The 24,972-nt window shown below is 28.8% G+C and overlaps 1 protein-coding gene across 1 annotated transcript in view; it reads right to left on the bottom strand.

Annotated features, from left to right (window-relative positions):
• Positions 1 to 2,600: 2,600 nt before the first annotated feature.
• LOC129972400 (GTP-binding protein REM 2-like) overlaps positions 2,601 to 24,972 on the bottom strand; it is a 235,983-nt gene continuing 213,611 nt past the window's right edge. The window contains exons 4-5 of the mRNA XM_056086524.1: positions 14,115 to 14,307; positions 2,601 to 3,264 (exon numbers count right to left, since the gene is read on the bottom strand). Coding sequence (XP_055942499.1) covers positions 2,963 to 3,264; positions 14,115 to 14,307 — 495 coding nt within the window. The 3' untranslated portion in view covers positions 2,601 to 2,962. The remainder of the gene's footprint in view (positions 3,265 to 14,114; positions 14,308 to 24,972) is intronic.

Below are 24,972 nucleotides of genomic sequence, written 5' to 3'. Positions count from 1 at the left end.
AATATAATTAAAAACATACTGTTTGAAATTAATAATTCGTTTGAAATAGTAAGTCTCTTTTTATGGTTTTAATAAAAAGAATTTGTTGCAATTTTTGAACAAGGAGCAAGTCTTTTTATCATTGTCATAGTTGATTGATATTTTATAGAATAGAAATTAAAAAATGTATCTGAACGTTAATTTTAGCATAAGTTCAGTTAAATTAAATTGTTTAAAACTAATAGTGCTTAATTATTTAATACTACTTCGGATTTAAATAGAAGTATATAAAAATTACCTGAAAAAATAAAACAATGCTCTGGTGAATGAAGAATTGTTATAGAAGAATCGATCATCCATTCAGAAGTTAAGATATTGCTTACTAATAAAGAATTATGTTAAGATTTTTAAAAAAATAGGTGATTGTTAATTTGGTATACATAACTATTATAAAAAATTGTTAAAAAAATCTATTATTATTTTTTAAAGAATAACAGTAAGTAATGATTTTATAAGAAACACAAAAAGGTTGTTTAATAAATATAAATACATAATCTGTTTCATATCTGTTTTTGTAACTTATTAAAATTTGCAACATACTTTAATTGCATTATTCGATATATATTATTTAATCATTGTATAAACATACGTTTCCATACCAATCAGTAATATTATAAATATAAATTTGTTCTTAAGAAAAATTCTATTTACCAACCACTTTCATATTTTGAAGCGATTTACTATATGGATTGTTTTAACATAAAAATGCATTAAACTCGATCAATCTAATATCACGCTCATGTAAACATAATTCGGTAAAATATTCATTAACATAAAAATTTGAATTAACACATGGTAGGAAGTAATTTAAGAATCGTAATCAAAACTGAAGCATTCTTATGAAACCCTCAGTGCTAAATAACTCTTAGTGGAGTTATTTATACTTTATCATTCGTTGCAATTCTTGTTTGAGTGTACAAAATCTCAAATAAAATATACCCATCTGCTCCATATCAATCCTTTATATAATTTGGCATGTCTAATCTGGACACAACTGCATTCTCATCTTAACGATGTATTTTGACGAGAATTACTTTGTACTTTTAACATTTCAAAACATTTGATTATAAGAAAACTTTCTAAATTATAACAAGATATTTTGAAAAAGCATGGAATATTTATAAAGCTTCGTATCATTAATTTAATGGCTAGATATATTTTTTATTTCATTTCTAAAGATGACTAAATTGGCATTACATTCACACAATTGCATTTAGTATAGCCTCAGTGAGAAAATTATGCCCACGTGATGCTGCCCACGTGATCACAGTGGGATGATGTGATCATTCAATTACTGCCAGTATTAGATGATAGCTTATTGCTGGAATCGACAGAATGATTAAATTGGTATCACTAAATCTACCAACTAATTCCAGGAATAGAGATTAGATAGCAGAACTGATAGTCACATGATCTTGGCACAATTACCATTCCGAAAGGGTCAGTACCAAATAATTAAATTTTGCCTACTTCTAAATTCGTGGACAATAATTTGAAGAATATTGAACATGATGAAGTTGTATAGAGATTAGACTGATCTGTTATCTTTGCATTGATGATGATAATATATACACATACACAGCGGGTTTCAAGGAATTTCATAAATTTAAACATAATATAGACAATAAAATTAATATTTACTATTTATAGACATAATTCAAATAAATAATTTATAAGAAACAGTAAATGATTAATATATATTTAACATGAACATATTGCTTCGGTTTGGTCCAGTAATTTTTCCACAAATACTTAGATTATGATTTTACCTACTGCATATTTAAGAGTTAATTATATTCAAATGAAATACAGATTGCCAAATCTGGTTATATATATTTATAAATAAGCAAGATATTTCTATATAGTAAAAAGTAACAATGTCCTTATGTAAGAAAAATATATGGAAATGTTGTGAAGTTAAACTAGATTAGTTTAGTACAGTACAGTACACTATACGATATTAAGTCATTTTGTCTTGGTCCCGATTTATTGTTATATATTTTAGGATTTAAGTCGTTTTTATTAAACAATACAATGATAAAAAAAATAAGGAAAAAATCATTTGAATTACTTTAATAAGTTTTTAAATTCATAGCTCGCGATAAACGAAATTAACAATATTGTTATCAAATGAAAATTAAAATTCGAGTATTATGGAAATTTTACTGCAAAGAAACAAAAGCCCGGGAAAAGATTGTTGTTGCTATGACAACCATATCAATTTTTATCTATTATAGTAAAATAATCTAAAATAGTTTAATATATGAGATAGTGGCCATTACATTTTGTTACATCACGTGATAAATATTTAAATAACAAATGGAAATAATACTTATGAATAGTTATTGCTATAAAAGGGCCCAAATTATCATTAAAATAAATGTAATTATTTTATAAATTGAAATTTTTACTATCCCTAAACTTTTTTTATATTTCCGAATTATATTCTTAATTTTTTAAATATTTTTTTAAATGTTAGCATATTAATGTCTAAAAATAATGTCATAAAATGTCTTTGAAATCTTAAAATAAAGTAGGTTTATATCAAAGCACATCTAAAATTACAAGAACAAAGAATCAATGCTATGTCGTTTAGTATTTAATTTTGTTGCGGTCTTTTGACCGATGTCTTAGTAGATATTTTATTGTAATACACAAATAATAGTAGAATCGGAGGTTATTTAATGGGTCATAATAGATCGGATTAAACATTTGAAAGTAACGTTTGATACCCATCATTTGTAAAAATGAAAGAAGTTAGAAACTTTTCTGCTTCGAAGTAAATAAATATTAACTAAATGAGTACATGTTTTACACTTTTAATACACCTGTATTTCATTTGAACAAGTCTACTTTACTTTTATTATACTCCAAATCTTAAATATAGAAACCTTCAACAGGATTATGAACATGCTCTTATTTACTAAAGAACGTGGAGGTTGTCGCAAGATTTAGATCTTGAACAAGCCTTCTTCAGAATTCTCTTTAAGATTCCTTTGGCTTTACAGCCGGCACATCCGGGACACTTGCCTCCCCTCAACTTAGCGCCTCCAGCTGCGGAACCGAGACTTACTGACTCCCTTTTCCGAAGAATCTTTTCCATGGAAGACTGCTTCAGTCTTATTTGAGACAGGATGCCGACCAGCAGTTCATCCACATGGTGATTTATTCCAGCAGAAGTTTCGATGAATTTACTACTTTCTTCTATTGCCAATGAACGACCGTCTGAAAAGGAATCCATACAGTATATGTGTCAGAAGTTTCCAAAACAAGAATGTATGCATAATCATATTATATCTATATGTTAAAAATAATTGGCAAAAAAACTATCGCCACTAAACTGATTTTACTAGTTTTCATCTTTCAATCTGTAGATGTTTCAATCTGTATTTCACACCATTCTTCATTTTTGAAAAAAATCTCAAACTACTTCACTACACATTCTAGGGTCACGGTGGCCTAGTGGAAAGGTCACGGCTTCGGAACCAGAGGGTTTCATGTTTGAGACCTGATTCCACAGGAGAACAGTTGTGAATGAATATTTGGTGCATGTTAAATCCGTCGGGGTCAAATGTCCTCCCTCTGGTATGGTGTGGATGTTTGTTGAGTGGAGTGCCAGCTCAGGTGTCATCCTCATCATCTAACTGTGGTTCAAAGTTAAAAGGTCCATTCCAAAATAGCCCTAGTGTTGCTTTAAAAAGGGACGTTAATATAACTGAACTAAATTCACGGCACATTCTATATTGAATGTACCGTGAAATAGCTTCTTTGAGATTTATCTCAAAAATTGACAGAAATTGGCAAAAGAAAACCAAACTGGCGAAATCAAAATTCCCGCGGCCTTAACATTTGAACATATTTTTCCATTTCTCCATATTTTTCCTATGATGCCTCCATATATCATTAACGTTCGCATGTCCCTTATGCCATTCATTTCCTAAAACAAAATGTGTTTATTTAATCGCATTTTATTGATATATTTAAAATAATTTACAAAATAGAGCAACATAAATTTTTTTGCCAATTTAATTTGCCAATCTATTTCGTCACATTACAAGCATAACCAATCAAAATGCACTATGCTTGTTATGGTGGTTTAATTTAAAACAGTATACTTTCATTTGTTGTGAAAAGATAAACATTATCTAAATTGTTTGACATGACTATTAAGTGAAATGAATCACCGAAAGCTGTTAATTTTATAATAAAACTCAAGGCTAAGCTAAATACCTTAATTATAATAGTGATAAAATTGGCGCTTAATATGACTGAAAGATAAAAAAAATTACATTTAAATTTTTCAATGTAATTCTCTTACCTGGAACATAATATTTCGGTATTGTAGAAGAAATTGTTATCGATATTTCAGAGTCCTATTTTAAGGTTATAGAACAGAAGGCAATAAATATATTGAAAATATTTATTTAGCTGTGATATATAAAGGGAAAATAATATAAATAAAACTATTCTAAAAGCACACCATTATTAATATACTGAAAAAAAATAATGAAAAATATCAAGCAAAAAAGAGCTGCAAATCAATGATATATATCATTTTTTCATAAATGGGATAGCATTGATCTTCATTTAGATATTTGTTTTGGCTTGATTCTATTATCACATTATTTGGAAAGAATTTCGCTTTTAAGTGTTCTTACTTTGACCTCTAGATTTCTAATTTAAAAGAAACTGTTTTCAACTCCCAATAAAAGTGTTAACTTTAATAAGTACTTTGATTTCATTATTTTCTATATTTTAGTGTTTAACACATTTCGCAAATATTCAATTTTTCTAAAAATCATTAATGGAGCCACAATTACATTAAAATTATACGATTAAATTTTTTTCTGATTAAATTAGGAAAATAAACATTGCATTGTTAACACGAATTCATATCCGAATTCACAATTTTTTTCAGATTTTAGTAACTAAGTAGTGAGTAAAAATCGATTACCTAATTCCTCTTTACAAATATTAATGAAGATATTGCATAAAGATTCGTACGTTATATAATACCAGTTCAAATTTCATTGTTTAAACGAATTAATTTAACTATCATTTGTAAAGATGCAAAATAACTGAATTTCAAAGCTTCAGAAATGAATATATCCTGAGCTCTGAATAGTACTCAATTCCGGATTTTCAAATCCACTTTTATTTTGCAATACACATGCTTTTTAATTTCCATGTGTTTTAATCTGTTTTGAATTATTCAGTTAAATTCATGTTTTTGTTTTTCGGTCTAATAAAATAACAAGTTGAATTTTAAAAATATGCTTTCTATATTAATATTTAACAGCACAAAAAGTTAATAATCTGATCTCACCAACTAGATGCCAAAGGCGGCTAGTAAAATATTACCATACAGAATTTATAACAATGAATAAATTTGATTAATGAATGCATAGTTATACAAGATAAATGGTAAGTAAATAGTATAGATGCAATTGATTTCCACCTTGACTATCGATTTATGATTTATTTCCACAGTTCCTTGAATTGTAGCTTTTTTCAGCATTCGCTTCACACTTGTTTATACCCCCCCCCTTTTTTTTTTATACGTTTTACGCGCTTTTCCTTTTTACTTTGATTAATTTCGGTTTTCACTTTGTTTTTTAATCTTTTATAATATTTACTATATGCTTGCAAACATAAAATTGAAATGTCTTCTTTCTCCTCACCGCGGGATGAAATAAGGAATTGTAGCATTCGCTTTGCATGTTTTTTCCTTTCCCATTTTTTTCATATGTTTTTAAGCACCTTTTCAAATTCACTCCTGTTTACCTTCCATTTTTCACTTTATTTTCTATTTTTCTTGCTATACTTTTTATCTTTTGCCTGTACATTATTTTGTCTCTCTCCCTGTGTATGCATTTATAAATATATATATAATCTTTTATTAAAATCAATATTAATTTGTTACAAATTTTATCACTTAATTATCTTAAATCTCATCTCTTAATTATCTTAAATCTTATCTTGTTAGTTAATTATCACAAATCTTATCTCTTAATTATTTTAAATCTTATTACTTAATGATCACAAATCTGATCTCTTAATTATCTTAAATCTCATCTCTTAATTATCTTAAATCTCATCTCTTAATTATCTTAAATCTCATCTCTTATTATAAATCTGATTACTTAATTATCTTAAATCTCATCTCTTATTATAAATCTGATTACTTAATTATCTTAAATCTCATCTCTTATTATAAATCTGATTACTTAATTATCTTAAATCTCATCTCTTAATTATATTAAATCTCATCTCTTAATTATATTAAATCTCATCTCTTAATTATATTAAATCTCATCTCTTAATTATATTAAATCTCACCTCTTAATTATCTTAAATCTCATCTCTTAATTATCTTAAATCTCTTACCACTTATCAGATATAACAACCCATCATGAATTTGCAGTTTTTTTATCGAATTAGAATATATATAGAACTTTAAGCAATTTCTTAAAGTCAAATGCCATCTACAATGCATTCATAATATTTCATTTTGAGGCTAAAAGAATGGAGATGCTAAATGTCATTTCGTCTCGTTTTCTGTTGGTTGGGGGTAATTACAAGTTCTTCAGATGCAAGAACTGATCAACGAATTCCAAATTCCAGCAAAACAAATTTCCGTTCAATTCAGGATTTTCTTATTTATTCTCTGGGAAGAAGTTTTTCGAAATAGATTCGTTATGTGAAAAGGATTTGTTATTGCTTATTTCACAATTTTAGAAAGCGGAAGCGCTCGGGTACTTGAAATGGTGAAATCACGAAAGATATATTATTAGAAAGCATAAGAAAAATTAAGTTTTTTGATTGATGCGGAGATAGAAAGAATGATGTGTGTATGAGATACAATGTATAGTAAATAATGCATATTTTATTTATTGTAGAATATAGTATAACTTTCAAAATCAAAATACATAGCTGATTTATCTTAAATGAAAATGAAAATATTATTCCTTATAAAGGGTGTCCCAAAACTAACTCAAAATTTGAATTTGCCATCATTTGTACTGTAAAATCTTGGCAACCTTATGTAAAAACATTTGGCAACTGCTAATTTAGGATTAGTAAAAATGGAGTGCTACATAATAGAACAACACTTTTTCATTGTTGAACAATAATTCAAAAATAATGAAAGTCTGGTGGCCACAGTTCGTTAGTTTGCGAATTGGCCCCTTAGATCATGTGATTTAACACCACTGAATCTCTTTTTATGGAGTTATTTGAAATCAAACGTCTGTGCCAACAAGCCCAGAAGCACGCATGCATTGAAGGAGGAAATTCAACGCTGCATCAACAAAGTTCAGCAGCATTTATGCTAAATGGTCATGAAAAATTTCGACAAAAGAGGGCGTATGTGCCAACAAAGCCGAGGAGGCCGTTTGACTTATGTTTTATTCCATGCAGAATCCTACCTTGTGTACCTTACTATTTAATAAAAATTTAAAGAAAAAATAACCGTGTTTTTTATTTAATTCAAATCTGCATTAATACGTTATTCTATCAAGTAATGCTCCATTTTACTAACTTTAAACTATCAGCTGTCAAAGGTTTTTTAATAGGATTGCCAACACTTTACTGCACGAATGGTGGCAAATTCACATCTTGTGTTAATTTGGGGACACCCTTTACTTCTTTAGTTCATAGATATTGTTAATTTCGGAACTTTATCGCTAAAATGTACAATATTTAAATTTTTTTGCTAAGATGGCTGTAATAAAAAAACAATTTTTTAAATATCCGGTCAAACATACATTAAACATTATAATTATTTATAGTAACTGTAAGTTAAAATTAAATCATAGAATTGCCTTAATTTCTTATTTTTTTATTAAAAGAAAAAGGTATTTTAAAAAATATATTCTTATCTAATTTTGTATGTAACAATTTTTAAATTCTCTCGAATCAACTAATTTTTCAGTTCTTGGAAGTCTGCTTCATTATCTTTCAAACCGTCATTTTGGAAACTCAGTTATCAACTTTTTTCCATTAGCATTATTTTTAACTATATCTCCTAATAATAGTATGTAGTTATCGACGAAAGAAGCATTTTACATTTACTTTAAATGCATTTTTTCGAAATTCTTCCACCAAAATTCTCTATCGCTATAGTTTTCTCTGCAATTTTTGAATGCTTTAAAATCATTACTTAAACTTGAATGGCATAAAAGATTTATTCTATCCTTAATTGAGTTATAACTTTTCTTCTTTAAATCTGGCAATCTTCAAACATCGTATTCAAATTATATAAGAAGAGAAACTACTCCACGACTCACTTAAATAAACGAATTTTTGTAAGGTCAATATCAGTTGCTTTCTTAATATTTTTTTATTTAAAGTCCCCATAAATTCTACCATTTCTGTTCAATTATTTTCTGTTAATGAAATTTTAAAATAATATGTAAACAAATATTTGTATATGTAAAACCATTAAAATCAGTTGCCTCTTTGAGAATTTTTATCTCTAATGATTACAATAAAAAAGAAACCTCTCTGCAAGCTGGGAAGCAAACGTAGATTATTTTACGTAGATTATTACAACTAAGTTACAATCTGGCAATATAAATTATTGATGTTAGTAACAGTCAAAATTAGGATTGGAAAATCACTTGACAGCCAATAACTTCTTAGATGTTGAAGTTATCGAAAAACCTTAAATGCAAAAGTTGTTTGTCTTAATGAGGCGCTAAATTGGCTAATTGGATTTATTTTTCTATCTTCAATATTAAGAAAGTTAATAGAGAAATGAAAATTTCACCCTCCCCATCAATTCCACGCCTTTTTTAGTTAGAAGATCCATTTACGAAATCGTCCAAATTTTTTTACAATTTTAACAACATATTCCATTAAAATCCAAGCAAAATTACACTAGTTATCCTATTCATAAGATAACATGGGCAAAGCGTTATACTCATATATATGCAAACTATTAACGAAGGGTGGTTTTGGATTTTGTGGACCATGATCTTTAAAGAACTGAAGAAATTTTCCCTCAGTTTTGTCATAAAAACCATTGCAATAGGTATTCTTCCAATGGGAATGTTCTTAATATATGTAGCTATTAATATGTTTCTTAATTACTATAGTTCGTGATATAAAAACGACACTCATTTTCGCTAATATTTTTTATGATTTATTAGCGAACAGATTTATAGCAGATTTATTTTGAAAGAAATTCTGAAAGGGGAATATGTCAATAATCCAGATAAAAGGGAACTCAGGGGAAAAAAATATGACTAATTGTCCGGGCTATCAACAATTTACCATGGCTAAAAGGCAAATTAAAATAACTTGAATAAATGCCTCTCTTAAAAGGTTTGTAGCCGATAAAATTAAGGCCGAGGTCTGCTGGTAAGGTCTCGGCTTCGGAACCGGAGGGCTTCAGGTTCGATACCCGATTCCACCAAAGAACCGGCGTGTAAGTGGGTCTGGTGCAAGTTAAATCCGCTGGGGCCAAACGTCCTCCCGCTGGTGGGGCGTGGAAGTTTGGACAGAAGGTGGCATATCAGGTGCCGTCCTCGTCATTTGACCGCGGTTCAAAACTACGAGATCCATCCCAGAATAGCCTTAGTGTTGCTTTAAAACGGGTCATTAATGAAACTAAACTAAACTAAACCGATAAAATTAAATACTAACAATTTGATTAAAATGAGGAATATGTCATTATGGAAATATAAGACAAGGTCATTACTTCTTTTTTACTTAGTACTGCTTACATTTATTTATGCTAAAAAGTCAAGCTAATTAGAGAGAATAATCGACGTATAACTTTGCAACTTAAGATTCTGACCAATTAGCATTGTATTCAGCTAAAATCGGAAAGATAAAAATTGGCATCTAATTGGAAAAGCCGAACATTCTTTAAAATAAGGACTGCGCTTTCCCTCTTTTCACTCAGTCATTGAACGAAAAGATTGGCTGGTTACTCTCGACTGCCGATACATTTCCTTTTCTTGTATTACCTTATTAGGAATCAGTTCCAATATTATATAAGGGACAACTAATAAGTACGGAACTAAAATTATCAGTAAAGTTACAACAATAGAGGTATATTAATTCATTGGAAAGAAAATTTCTAATCACTTATTGGAACAGAAGCTGAACCAACCCATTAGAAAAAGATAAAAACCAGATGATACAACATGTGCATATTAGTGAAAAAAAATATCAATTACTCTGAGAAATTCGTCCGAGTTCTCATAGTCATATCATTCCTAAACTATTTGATGTACATTTCACCAAATCAAAAGTAATTCAATTTTTTATCCCAGAAATAAAAGCTTTCGGACTAACGGGGGATTGAGGCATCATGGAATAACTATATTTATTAATATTCGCTTCACACAAGATTAGTTGCAGAAATTAATATTTAAAATAATTAAACAATAGTAAAAAAATCGAGGTACTGTTTATTCTTTGATTCAGTAACCTTCTGGTTTGAGCATATGCCAGGATGCCTTTATTTAGTCAAAATAAAGGCGAGAAGAAAGATGAAAAGAGGAGATTTTTACTTCTAACAATAAGGTGAACTCTGGTTACACATGGAGATTAACAGTTTTTATTGTAATAAGGTGAACTCTGGTTACACATGGAGATTAACAGTTTTTATTGTAATAAGGTGAACTCTGGTTACACATGGAGATTTACAGTTTTTATTGTAATAAGGTGAACTCTGTACACCAATTTACAATAAAAACTGCGAATAACTCGTAATATCGTAGGAAAAAAGATACCAATTTACAATAAAATTATTTAAATCAATTTTTATTTACTGTAATAGGCACACACATTAATTTATAATGAAAAAAAAATTCCATTTTTAAAATGTGATAATTTACTTTTTATAAAATCTAGATAATAATAATTTTATGTTGAAACATATCTTTTTTGTTATTGCATTTTTTGATAACATTTTAAGATTAACAACGGTAGATAATTTCGCTCACATTTAATGATGTATTCAATTTGAATACTTCTTATGAAAGCTTGCTTGCCACTTGAAATAGTAGTATAAGCAATCAATATTTAATTTTGAGTAAAAATATAATAGTACGTTCAAACTGAGACGACGCTCACGTACACTTGAAAAAAAAAAACTGAATGAAAAAGTGCGTAATGGGTAGAAAATTAAGGTAAAAGAATGGTAAAGTATTCTGGAAATGTGCTCGTCTTTCCACGTATCATCCCTTAGAGATGTAGAATCGTCGAAAAATAGATTCTCAGGATGCTGAAACGAACAGTATGGAACTTTTCTAAAATAATACTTCCCGCTCTCTCTTATAACTACATTTTTGAAAAGGAGCGACATATAAAAACAGAAGGCTCAGAGGGGCCCATAAGAACGACCTACGTGGCATCAAAAATCATTAGAGATCTTCAAATTATCTCATAAGCTCTGAGGGATGTATATAAGAGTTCTCATTTATTATTTTATCAAAACTAAATCTCTTCAGAGTTTCTGTTCAAATTAGTTTCATTTAATACAAGGAAACCACAACATTTTGTTTTTTAACTTAGGATTCTTTAAGTCAATTCAGTTTAACTATATTAACGCCTCGATTTTTAAGCAACAATAGGGCTATTTTGGAATGGATCTAGTAATTTTAAACCGCGATCAGAGGACGATACCTGAGCCTGGCACATCTTCCGGACCATACCAATGGGAGGGGGTTTGACCCCAACAGATTTAACAAGCACCGAACCCGCTTATACAGCGGTTCTTCGGCGGAATCGAATTTCAAATCGGGAATTTTCCGGTCCCGAAGTGGGAACTGTATACCACCAGGTCACCGCGGAACCTCATTAAAATCAGATTTGTGTTGTAAATGAAGGATTTGCAACAGAATTTAAGCTTTGAAAGAAAAGTTTTTATTGAATAACTAATGATGCATCCCATTTTGAAAAAGGAAATATTATTGATAAAGTCAAAATCTTTTTAATGTTCTAGCTTGAGATATATGATAAATATTAATTTCCAATCCCAAATGACTTTTGAAACAAATAAAAATATACTTTATTTGCATAATTAATAGTATTTAATAGAACAAGACATTAAATAAGAATTCAATATACTTTCGAATGAATGAATTCAATATACTTTCGTTATTTAAAAAACTTGAATTAGGACCAAATTTATTTACTTCATGGGTCTGCAAAACGATTATTGAATAAATATATTGCGAAGTTAAAATCTACTTTTGAACAATTTAAGTCATGGAACAAAGTAAATTAAAGCTTCAAGTTTGTTTAATTCAATTCAAACTTGTTCAAAGATCGAGCTTCAAAGACTGAATGAGTGGTGTATAGAGAAGCAAAGAGGAAATTAAAGAGCACGTTGAATGGACAAATATTTGATTTTGCACTTCACTGTAGAATTGAACACGTTACTTTTTTGGTATTTCTTAATTGATCATGAAAATTCCACATTGGAATTATGAAGATGTAATTGTTTCTAAACTGAATGGTGTAGATTAAAAAAAAGATTCTAAAATAATTACATTTTAAAAATTTATTTGACTAAGAATGATTTTGTTACTCTAAACTGATAACATTAATTTTGTAAATTTAAACAAATGGTGTGGATGTATTATAATTTTTTTTTCTCTCCTAACGAATATGTTACACACAGAGAAATGATACAATAAAAGAAAATTTTAGAATTTTTAAGAAAACAAATGGCTGTCATTAAATATGTTTGAAACATATTTAAGGATTAAGCAATTGAGGTTAATGATTAATTAAGTCTCAATTCTTGCTTTATTTACAATATAGGGACATTTCATGGAACGTTAAGTCCTGAAATAATTCGAATAAAGATAAAAAAGAAACACACCAGATAAAAAGCTAAATAACTATGTGAAAAACACAATTACTGTGAGTAATATGGATATTACCAATACTTTTTTTGGGCTTTGAATGGAAGTTCAGACTTTCTGGAAGTAGTTTATTATGATGGCTAAATAGAAAAGGATTATTTTGAGGTTTTATAGAAAATGCTATATTTAACATTATTGTAAACATGGAAGTTGTTAACATCATCTAGTTTTCTAGAGAAAATTATATTTTATATTATGTTACTAAAATTTGAAAGCGAATGAATGTTGCATTTGCATGAACGAAGGGTCTCTAAAGGTCTTTCAAGCCAATTTCGCGATATGGTTAAATACTTTCTCTATTATAAAATCAAAATGGATAGCCGATTTTTAAACGCAACTATTTTCTCATAATTCGAAGAATTTTATTTTGATTTATTTGTAACTTGTTAAATTAATTTTGGCTGACAACTACTCCCAGATAGAAGATGAATGCGTAGTAACTACATTTTCTTTAGTATGAATATTTATGTTCATCAAGTTTACATTTATAATAGAATTTTTTCCAATTACATATTACTAAATAGAAAAGGCATTTCTTATTTTTTTTTAATTCTTCATCGTGAAGAATCAACAATAAAGTAAAATAAAAATCATTTCAATTTATTGAAATACTTTTATAAAAATCTTATTTATAATTTGCTTCATTTTACAAATTGAAATGTTATATATATATTATGGTAAATGTTATCAACTGGTGATTATATATATAATGACCGATGATTATTCATAATTACCGGTGATTATTTATAATTACTAATAAGTTTATTGGTGATTATTTATAATTACCGGTGATTATTTATAATTACCAATAAGTTTATTGGTGATTATTCATTAGCAAATCATCAGTAAGAGATTTTTCATAAGTAAACTGGTGATTATTGCTAAGTAATTATTCATAAGTAAATCACCTAAACTTATTGGTAATAATGAATAATCACCAATAAGTTTACTGTTTATTATTCATGATCAACACATAATCACATTTATCGTAATATATACATTCATTCCAGGTTGTTTTTGCTGAAAGAATATTCTGAAAAGAATTTTAAAAAAGTTTTTAAATTTATTTATATACTTAAGTTATTATTTAAAGTTGCGTCTTAAATTTTCTGCAAAATTTTTCACCAACTGATTAAATTATAAGGCATATTTTACGCCAGTAGTCAAAAAGAAAGATTACATTCTCACCATCAATGGAGAGAACTCGGTGGCGTGCCAAATCCGTCTTGTTTCCCACCAGGATGACAGCTTTCGATTCCACGGTGTCCCATTTCTGGATTAGCCTTAGAATTTCTTTGGCCAACTGAAGACTGCGTTTCGATGTCACGGAGTATACTACTAGATAAGCGTCAGGATTGTGCATCTCTGTGAAATTTTCAGTCTGAAAGAAAAGCAAGATAAGATACAGGATAATTGCAACTAATAGACTTGGAACATTGCACAAAAAAAAAAAAAAAAGAGGCCAGGATTCAGTGATAATCGGAAAATTGAAGAAGAAACATGTGCTATATTTTCATTTCCTCGTATAGAAATCATCAATCAAGATTTTGACGAACCTCCACGTTTTTGATTTCCCTGATTTCGAAAAGCACATTTTTGGAAAAATATTCTGTCAATCTGTCTGTGACAAAAATAATTAAAATAAGCTTTTATCTAGACGGATGAAATTTGGTATATGGTCTTTATACCAAATTTGTAGATTTTTATCGAATTTTTAGCAAATTCTACTCAGGGGAAGTTTGTCTATCCGGCTATTTGAATATAATTTATCACGATAACTATAAAACGAAGAGAGCTAGATAGAAAAAATTCGATATACAGAATCAAAATCTATAATCTAGACATATTTGAAACTTTAAAACAAATCTAACAACGGATTGGCCGTCAATTGGTCTGTTCTTTCACATGGATGTAAACACGATGATTCAAAAAACCCCATGATTCAAATATATCAAATTTGGCATGGGATTTTGTGACTAAAATCGTAGTTATGTTTCAAATTTTTTTAATAGTGATTGAAAAAACCGATCTAAAATAGAAATTTGATTGTCGGAGACTATAAATCACATGGCAGGGATTAATAACCAAAAAACTCGCCAAGAATCACATGATAGATTCAGTTAAAATTCTGAAATTACGCCGAAGTTTTCTATTTGGTAACTAATGTATGCCAATTCTACGCAAAGCGTTCTCTGGGATAACACTTTTATTAGAGTACTCGAAAACGTTCTGGAGTGATATTTTTCGCTGGTTACTTATACGTCTTCACTTTTTCTTATCATTCCTCAGATACAGCGCAAACTCAATCTCACATTAAACAGTAAACAATAAAAGAAAAACTGATTAAGATACCGAGAGATGTTGTGTGGTAGGTGTGATAACTTAATCATTTTCAAGTGCCGCTTTTTATCTTCAGAACTTACAATTTGTAAAAAATCTCTTTTAATTCTCAAAGTTTTCAATTTGTCTTTTCTTTTTTTTTTAAGTTTCCTCAAAAACCTTACATAGGTGGTAGAATTTTTTCAAAATGTAATTGAATGAAACGAAATAATTTTAGCATCTCTTCATACAAGCTGCTTAACGATTTAATTGAGAGGAGTGCCACGGAGTTCTTGAACTCGAAGTTCTTAACCTCCGGACATAACTGGTGAATAGAGTATAGACTGAGATTATTGAATGAATAGTTGTGCTTAGAAAATTAAGGATCTAATTAGTATATATAAAGTATTATTAATAAATCGAAAAAATGTCGAAAAATAGAATATAGTTTTTACATGAGTGCTTTTCGGCAAATTCGGAAAATCGGTGTTGAAAAGAATCAAGTTGGTGTGGTAAAGCTATGATGATGGCTTAGACATGAAGACGATGATGAGGCTTTTTGGTAGTGAAGGGAAGTCACTTTTTATTTCTTTAATTGCGATGTTATCGATCTCTTCAAATAATCTTGTTCATAGTTTCTTGTGAAAATCCTACAAGAGTGCAATGTTAAGGTTCATTCGGATGCCTTTATTCCTAATAAACCACGACATGTTACTGATATCCCTAACCATCTTCAGAATGTAGTCATTCATTTATTAGAAATTCCAGATTTATTAAATTACCGGTATGCAACCGATTTCTCTTTCGTACAACGACCTTTATCTGTCAGTATCAACCAATCACATGAGTCATTCGCCTGACAAGAAAATCTCTTCCGCCAATCCATTCAAAGAAATGTAGCTGACTCTATCCGCTACTGATGGATTCTTTTCAGTGTTGCACGAATCTACCGCTCGCTTTTCCTGATAGAGCCATTTTCCAGATGCCACTTTCACACGACTCAATCTTTTTCAGCGCTGCTCTTCCGCGAGTATTCACGCCTTCTGGAGCATTTTTTAAAATTGTTAAACACGAACGACGACTTTTCCCCTCATGCGATAACCATTCTTTTATGCGAAGATGTATCTCTGGAATACATTCTAAAAAAAGGTTTTTAAAGTCATTTTAAATCAAGTTGGATGAAGATAAGTTTTTGACAAGAGTTTCAGCAAAATTAAATTCTGGTTAAGATGATGGCTTAGGATTTTCGAGAACATATGTTATCATATTAATTATATTTAAAATATTTTTGACACATTATCATTTAAAAAAATCTATTTTTATACTGATAAAATTTATTCAGATATGAAATTTTGAATATCACTATTTTAAAGGATTTCAAACTATATGAAAGGCAGCTTCGATGAAGATTCACCAACCAACACTTGGTTATTTTTTAGAGGTAGTTGCTGAATTACTTGAAATGTTGAACTGACTTTTTCAGTTCCTGTCTTCTACGTTAAAAATTTACTAGTTGTAAATTTCATTCATTTCGATACTGAAGCTAATTTCAGTGGTTATTTCTGATAACTATCCCTACAGTGCATCATGTTGCCATTTGTCTACACATTTTTATTTACATTTATAAGCTTCATATGACTGTTTGAAAGGACAACAGTGAGTGCTTAGAAACCTTTTTTAACTATTCCTTGATAAAATTTGTAGGAAAGATCGATATAAGGCAATGGGGGGGGGGAGGTACTGGAATTAGATTTAAACTGTAAAAATCCAAAAATGTCTGTTGTACGAATAGTTCTACAATTAAAAATACTATCAAAATATTTTATTTCCATTGTAAAAGGGGTATTGGTAAAAAGGAACTTTTATTTGTATTTCAGAATTGTTATAATAAGATTCGTGTCGTTAGGAGATTGTTTAATTCATATTGAAGTTAAATGGCATATATTAATTATTTTGTTATAATTTCCCCAGAAAAAACAAATTATTAATATATTTTTTAAATATATCCTTAATTTTGGTTTAATTCATATCTCGCTCAATTTTAGTATGTTTTTGTTGAAAAATTTTGAATGTCAGGAATATTCTGTTAAATAGCTCTAATAAAATTTGTATAGAAATCAATTCTTTAATTTTTTTAGAAGTACATTATATTTATTGATTCAAACATCATAAAATATAATATTTTATATGTTTAAAGCATTATTCCATCCAAAAATACATGCTTATCTTTACGGGTTTAAACATTAGCTATTGGACCATGATTACAATACATTTTAATTTGCAGCAATTTGATTACAAATTAACTTATGACACGACAATTCTTTTTAAAATCATGACGTAATTGTTTTATTGCATATTTTATGTTTAATAGTATGGGAAAATTAAAATTCTTTTAAATGTTTTAATAAACAAACCTTCATGTTTTAAAATGTTATCGCATTTATTTCAATATCATAAACTAAGCAAATTATAAAAGAAAAATTCAATTCTCGTAAATAATTATGGAACGATGTATCAAAATCATAAAACTCATTTAGTTTTAAAATTTAGAATATGAAAAAAGGGACGAAAAATCCATAATTTATTTTTATGTAAAAAGATGTTATACCCAAGAAATACAAAAAAAAAAAAAGCATTGAAGATCTATTATAAAAACAAGAAACGCAATTTAATCTAATAAAAGAACGAATAAAAATAAATCATTTTCAATGAAAAATTTTCTGATTTTTTTGAACGTTTCTTAAAGGTTTCAAATTGTCTTAAATTACAAATAAATCTATCTACAAAGTAAACCGATAAATTACTATAAATATATAAATGATGACTCAAAATCTAATATCTATTTTTACTACAAAAATAATTGTTGAATAAAATCTATATCAAACAATTTTGGAAAATTTTTTAAGCAAATTATTCTTAACTCTTTCAAGTTGCATTATAAAGACAAACTAGAATACTTACTTTATCATTTTTATAAAATTTCGAAAGTAAAGAAAAAATTCGTTTTATTAAATTTATTAAATCCTTTTTATCTCTTTATTAGATAAATATTCTAATTATATGAAAAAAAAATTCTATGCTTCTGGGCTATTTAAAATTCATTTATTATTAAATCTTCACAGAATTTTAAGATTTTATAAAGTGAATTCATAGTTAAAATAATGTTTAAACATGTTATGACTGTGAAATAAAGATAAATATAATTTAATATCATAAAATTGCTTTATTAATATTTAATCATATAATATATTCATTGCTTATGCTTCATTTTAATAACGGAATTTTTCATCTTTAGTTTGGATAATTTGAGACAAGATATTTACATTATCAAGCTTGATCGTAGATTGCATTAAACTGAAAAATCTAATTATTTTTTTGTTAATAAGCAAATAACATTCAATTTAAATATGAATAATACATGTTTTACCCATTTAAAGTTGTTTTTTGCTTATGGTTTTTAATGATCTTTCAAAATTGTTATGATTAATTGTTTATTCCTCATGAATATTCAAAAATTATGAATTTTCTGCTCTTGAAAAGATTTAATAATATTAAATTTATAGGCATTTTTAAAAGGAAGTTAAAACAGATTAAATTCCTGTGTAGTTTTGAAATTATTTAACAATGTAAAACCACATTATTTTTTATTTATATAATTTTTGATTTAAAAAATTTTTATTCATCAAATAAAGGGTTGATTTAGTTATATTTATTAACGGAAAAATATCAGTTGTCTATGTCATTACAAAATATTATATAAATGAGAACCATCTAACTTAATTCTACTCCTGAGTTCCAAAACATGCATATGATTTATGCTTCAAAAATCTAATAAGCTTTTGAGAATTTTTTTTTTGCAGATTTAATTAAATTGCTGCATTGGACTGTCATGAATTAAAGTATTTGGATTTAAATTAAATTATTGAAAGTTTCCTTAATTTTAAAAAGAAGAGAAAAAACCTTGTAAAAGGTCGAATGTAAAGAATTCTAATTTTCTGCAACTATAATTCAGAAATGAGTTTTGAAAAGCTGTTTCTGAATAAAATATTTCTCAATAGAACTATAAAATTTATTGCTTATTAGAGCTATAAAAAGTTATTTTTCAATAGAATATTTCCCAGTATAGGTATAAAAAGTTATTTTTCAATATAATATTTCTCAATAGAGCTATAAAAATCTATTTCTGAATAGAGCTATAAAAATCTATTTCTGAATAGAGCTATAAAAATCTATTTCTGAATAGAGCTATAAAAATCTATTTCTCAATAGAGCTATAAAGGATTATTTCTCAATAAAGCTATAAAGGATTATTTCTCAATAGAGCTATAAAGGATTATTTCTCAATACAGCTATAAAGGGTTATTTCTCAATAGAGTTATGAAACGTTATTTCTCAATAGAGTTATGAAAAGTTATTTCTCAACAGAGCTATAAAGAGTTATTTCTCAACAGAGCTATAAAGAGTTATTTCTCAACAGAGCTATAAAGAGTTATTTCTCAACAGAGCTATAAAGAGTTATTTCTCAACAGAGCTATAAAGAGTTATTTCTCAATAGAATATAATTTAAAGACAATATTTTTATAAACAACAATATTTCCTCTAAGCGGCACCGCATTTCTAATTCAAATCATCTGAACAAAACTGAACTAAAGCATAACCGATATTTTCTGAGAAATTACTTCTTTAAAAAGAAAATTAATATGTTTTAAATGGATGTGTTTATTATTACAAAAATATGAATTCAAAGCCAACATCGTAAAAGAAAGGATGATGGAAGACGAAAGAAAAGAATTCAAGTGAGGGAATTTAGTTTTGGAAATGAGCAAGAGATGCCAAAAGTCAAACCTAAACTGCAAAATCTTTGCTGATCCACCACTAAGATCAATGGGGGAAAGAAGGCTTCTCGCATTCTGATCTGCCATTTAAAGATGCGAAGCGAGAGGTTTCTGATGCAATTCAAAACAAATTGCCGCACGTCTCTTACACACTGAACCATTTTTTCTTTATTTCTTCATTTTTTTGTTTGGTTTTTACTTCCTCATATTCGAAGTATAGGGAACATACAGCAATCTTCAAAAAATTCGAAAATGAGATTTTGACTACGTTTTAGACTTTCCTGAGTTTGAAAACGTGTTTTTCGAAAATGCCCGTCCGTCTGTCTGTGACAAAGAGAACTCAAAAGCGCTTTGAGCTAGAAGGTTGAAATTGGGTAAAAGCTGAAAATCAAATTTACATATCTCTGTCAAATTCTGAGCAAAATCAGTGGAATGTTGTTTTCCCAGCTGTTCGAATACATTTTAGCACGATAACTGCAAAATGACGAGAGCTATATAGGTTTAATTCGGTACACATATACAACATCTTTTAGTATAGACACCAATGAAATTTGGAGCCAAATCCAAAAAAGAATTCAGAAACATGTAAACACGATAACTCAAAAACGCGGGGAGTTAAATATGTATTATTTAGTACATGATTTTATGACTTTGAGTGTAGTTTTATATCAAATTTTCGTTTCAATCGGTTAGGAAGAACACAAATGAAACCCAAATTCGATTTTTGGATATTTTTGACTACATGCCAGGGTTTCAATCGCCAAATAATTCGCCAGCGATGACAAGATAGATTCAGTAAATATCCTAGATTTATGTCAAAGGTTCGTATTTCTTAACTATTGTACGCCAATGCCATGCAAGGTGTTCACTTCTCTTTCTTTCTTTCTTTCGCCACAGAATATCCCGAAACTTGGAATCTCTAGGATTACCTGTCGGTTGAAAGGATATACACGGGAGTAGTTATTAAGAATTTTTTTTTTTTTAGTTTACATATACAATACACAGAAAAAGTAACTATATAGAATATAATAAGGATGAAGGAGGTGTTCGGTGGGGAATATGAGTAGATGAAATCTATTGAAATTAATATATCCTGGAGCAGAGCTTGGTTGAGGAATGAAACGAAAATTTATACAAGGCTTGGGTCTAGAGAAATCAATTCCCCTTTTCTCTTGTAGGAAACGCACAAGTTTTCTAATTTTGACCTTGGACATCTTGCTTCTCATAACGTTGGTTCACCAGATATTTTGGACGTGGGTGGGTTTTTTGAGATGAAAAGATGTGGTGAGAGGGCAACCAGTGGCATAATGAAGGGGATCGCCTACTTCGCCGCAGCCATATTGATACGATCCTTTAATATTGAAACGCTTGAAATATGAAGGGAAAGGGCCATGGCCAGTTGCAAAGATAATGTCAAACCTGTTCCAAGATGATTGGTTAAAGGACACATTGGAGATTATTTGATAGATGTTTCTGCCAGTTGAGCCATTGCCCCATTCTTCTTGCTATCGATGTAGGCTCAATTTATTTGGAATACTTTTCAGGTGGCTTCTAGGAGCTGGGTATTGAACGGGTGTACCTGTAGAAATGGCCTGTTTGGCTAAGGAATCTGCAGCCTCGTTTCCGTTGCGTCCCACATGGGCTTTAACCCATCCTAACTTAATAGAAGGTTGGCGGAGCAGAATGGCTTGAATTTCCTGTGCAATTGGGCTTAAGGTGGAAAATGAGCTGATCGCTTTTAAACTCGATGCAAGGTGTTCACTGGGATAACATATTTATTAGAGAATATGCGAGAAAGTTTTGAGCAGACTACTCGCGTTGATTTATTTTCATTGCTCAATGAAATCTCCGCACGAAATTAAAAAAAAAAGGAACATGTTTTAAATATACAATAGGATTGATCAGGGGAGTAGGAGCACAGCTCTGGAGCCCTATTGGATGAGCCATAACTGACTCCAGCGAAATACATGTGAAATGGATTTTGAATGATAGTACAAATAAGTGAAAATTTCATGATCTAAAATAATATGACTAGAATGCAACCTATTGAACCTAGATGGTTCATCTTTCATAGCGCTGTACTTCGATTTTAGAGTTTATCAGCTTAAGTTCAAATTGCATAGGGAGAGTAGTGATACATTATGAATATCGATGGTAGAAATTGTGTTTGGGGTAATTTGATGGCAATGGAAGAGTTGGAAGACGACTTTTTATGTTGTAATTGATTAAAAGGGACCTATAGTGCAAGTATAAGCGTTTGTAAATGTACACAACAATTTGTATCAATTTACATACAGAGGTAGACTAAGTTATCGTCAAATTAAATTTGTACCTATCATGTATTTATCATTTGTGCATCTTCGTGTATTCTCTAGTAAATCAGTGGAAGTGGTCTCTACAAAACCTTCCTGTACACTCAAATAAAGATGCTAATATTTTTGGTCAATTATGCTTGCGTGACTTTGACTTCTTTTTGTGCTTTCGACTTTTTATAATAGAATATATTGTTACGATTCAGAGGAATTCGAATAATGAAATGACTTTAATTAAGACTAAAACAGTAAATTAATTCACTATAGTAAAAGCAAAGATATTCCTGTTTTCAATAAATTTCTAAATTACAATAAGGACCTTGGTGACCTGGTGGTGAGATGTCAGCATCGGAACTGGAGGGTTTTAGGTTCGAGACCCGATTCCACAGAAGAACCGTCACGTAAATGGGTCGTCTGTTAAATTTGTCAGGGTCAAATGCCTTCCGGCTGGCGTGATGTGGAAGTTAGGAGGAGGTACCAGCTCAGGTGTCGTCCTCGTCATCTGACCGTGGTTCAAAATGACGAGTTCCGTCCCAAAAAGCATAAGTGGTGCTTTAAAGCGGGTCGTTGATACAACAATACTTATAAATTGTAATACAAATTATCTCGTTCACAACATATGGGGGAATTTTTAAACGTTAAGCCCGAATATGTACGAACTGCGCATGGCTTTACTTTCATGCACATACTTTAACACATATACTTTTTATACAAAATATTTTTGAACTTTTATACAATCATTTAAAACTCAAATTTTAACTGGAAAAAATAAAAAGAAATTATATTTAATATACCAAAAATTAATATAATAATAAAAAACAAATTGCAAAAATTTGCTTTTTTATAGCTTTGACATTTTTCTTTCCATTTGTGATTATAACGTTTCCATATTAGGAGTATTTATTTTCAGAAATTGATTAAAAATGACTTTAGGGTCCTAATTTTGCATTTGGAAAGACCTGAAACTTTATTTGTGAGTAAGAATTATTTATTTGCAATATTTATAGTAAGAGCATTTATTTATTTCCATATTAAGCGGAAAACTAATTTTATATTCATGAGTTTCAGTTGGTTGAAGGTTTATCTTCAAATCGGAATTATATTGGATTTTGTCATCTGCATTTGTCAAACTTTGAAATATAATAGAAATAATCTAGAAAAATTTCTCCAGCGATTTCAAATCTTTAAAGTTAGATTTGAATGATTTTTCAAATTTAAACACGTTCGACATCTTAGTGATTAGTGAAATGTTTAATTAAATTTATTATGAACATTAATTTTTTAAGTATTCCGTCTGAAATGCGAAACGCTTTTAAGAACCTTGTAATGTGTTAGTTTAGCAATGAGAATATACAATTCTACTGTTAATCAGATGAAATGTTTTCTTTAAATTTTAATGCTATCTACTTTAATTCCCTGCAAAGCAGAAGAATCGAATCAATTTAGACTCCACATTTTCACGATTCTATGAATTAGAAACCCTTCAATCTGAAATAAAGTAAAAGAACAAGATTATACCGTACTTTATAAAATAATTCAGAAAAGAATATAATAATTCAAAATATTCAGCCGTACTCTATGGAATAATTTCCAAACTTCATTTAAATATGATAAAAGAAATGTTGCTGTAACTAAATAATTACATAGATGAATTTAATCCTTTTAAAAATGAAGTGCATTTTTTTTTAAAGTTCAGGCTTAATAATCTTGCGTAATTTTAATAACCAAATTCTCAAAAGGATAAACAAAAAAAAAAGTATTTTGTTTCTAAATTGATAATTTGAGGATCCGAGAATAATATTTGCTCACAACTTAAAAGCCTCTGATATTCATTATCAAATATCTACTCAAACATCACTTAATTTGCCCTGCTAAGTGAAGCAATTAAGGTAAAAAGGTTATGGTTAAAGCTTTTTTGTAAAGGAACAGTGAGAGAGAGAAAAAAAGAATATAATGATTCTTTCAAATACATCATTTTAAATTGATGGAGAAATCATTTAACGTAAGAAAAAATACGTTAAAAAAAACTGAAATTTTTTATCATTTAAATTCAAAGTGACCAACGACAAAAAGTGTTTCCTCAATATTTAGCCCTTTTTTCCATATTAATAAATCAGACAGTTGATTATTAATAAAAAAAAACTGGCCTTCTAAGTCTTTTTACGTTTTCTTTCTATTAGAATACACGGCTATTGATTAATGAAAGGTACCATTACTATAATTACTATTACATTAAATGGTACCAAGACTACAGAAAAGTATCATTTAAATCTTTGGCATTTTCTTTCTATCTTTAGCATTTTCTTTCTATTTGTTTTTATTAAATATTTAGCATTTCCTTTCTATTTGTTTTTATTAAATATTTAGCATTTCCTTTTTATTTGTTTTTATTAAATATTTAGCATTTCCTTTCTATTTGTTTTTATTAAATATTTAGCATTTCCTTTCTATTTGTTTTTATTAAATATTTAGCATTTCCTTTCTATTTGTTTCTATTAAATATTTAGCATTTCCTTTCTATTTGTTACTTTTCATTTCTATTAATAAATGAATTTTTATTATCAATAATTTTTAACCCTT

The sequence above is a fragment of the Argiope bruennichi genome, chromosome 6 (genome assembly GCF_947563725.1).
Source record: "Argiope bruennichi chromosome 6, qqArgBrue1.1, whole genome shotgun sequence".
NCBI classification, from domain to species: Eukaryota; Metazoa; Arthropoda; class Arachnida; order Araneae; family Araneidae; genus Argiope; species Argiope bruennichi.
This window is presented reverse-complemented; position numbering and strand designations above follow the sequence as displayed.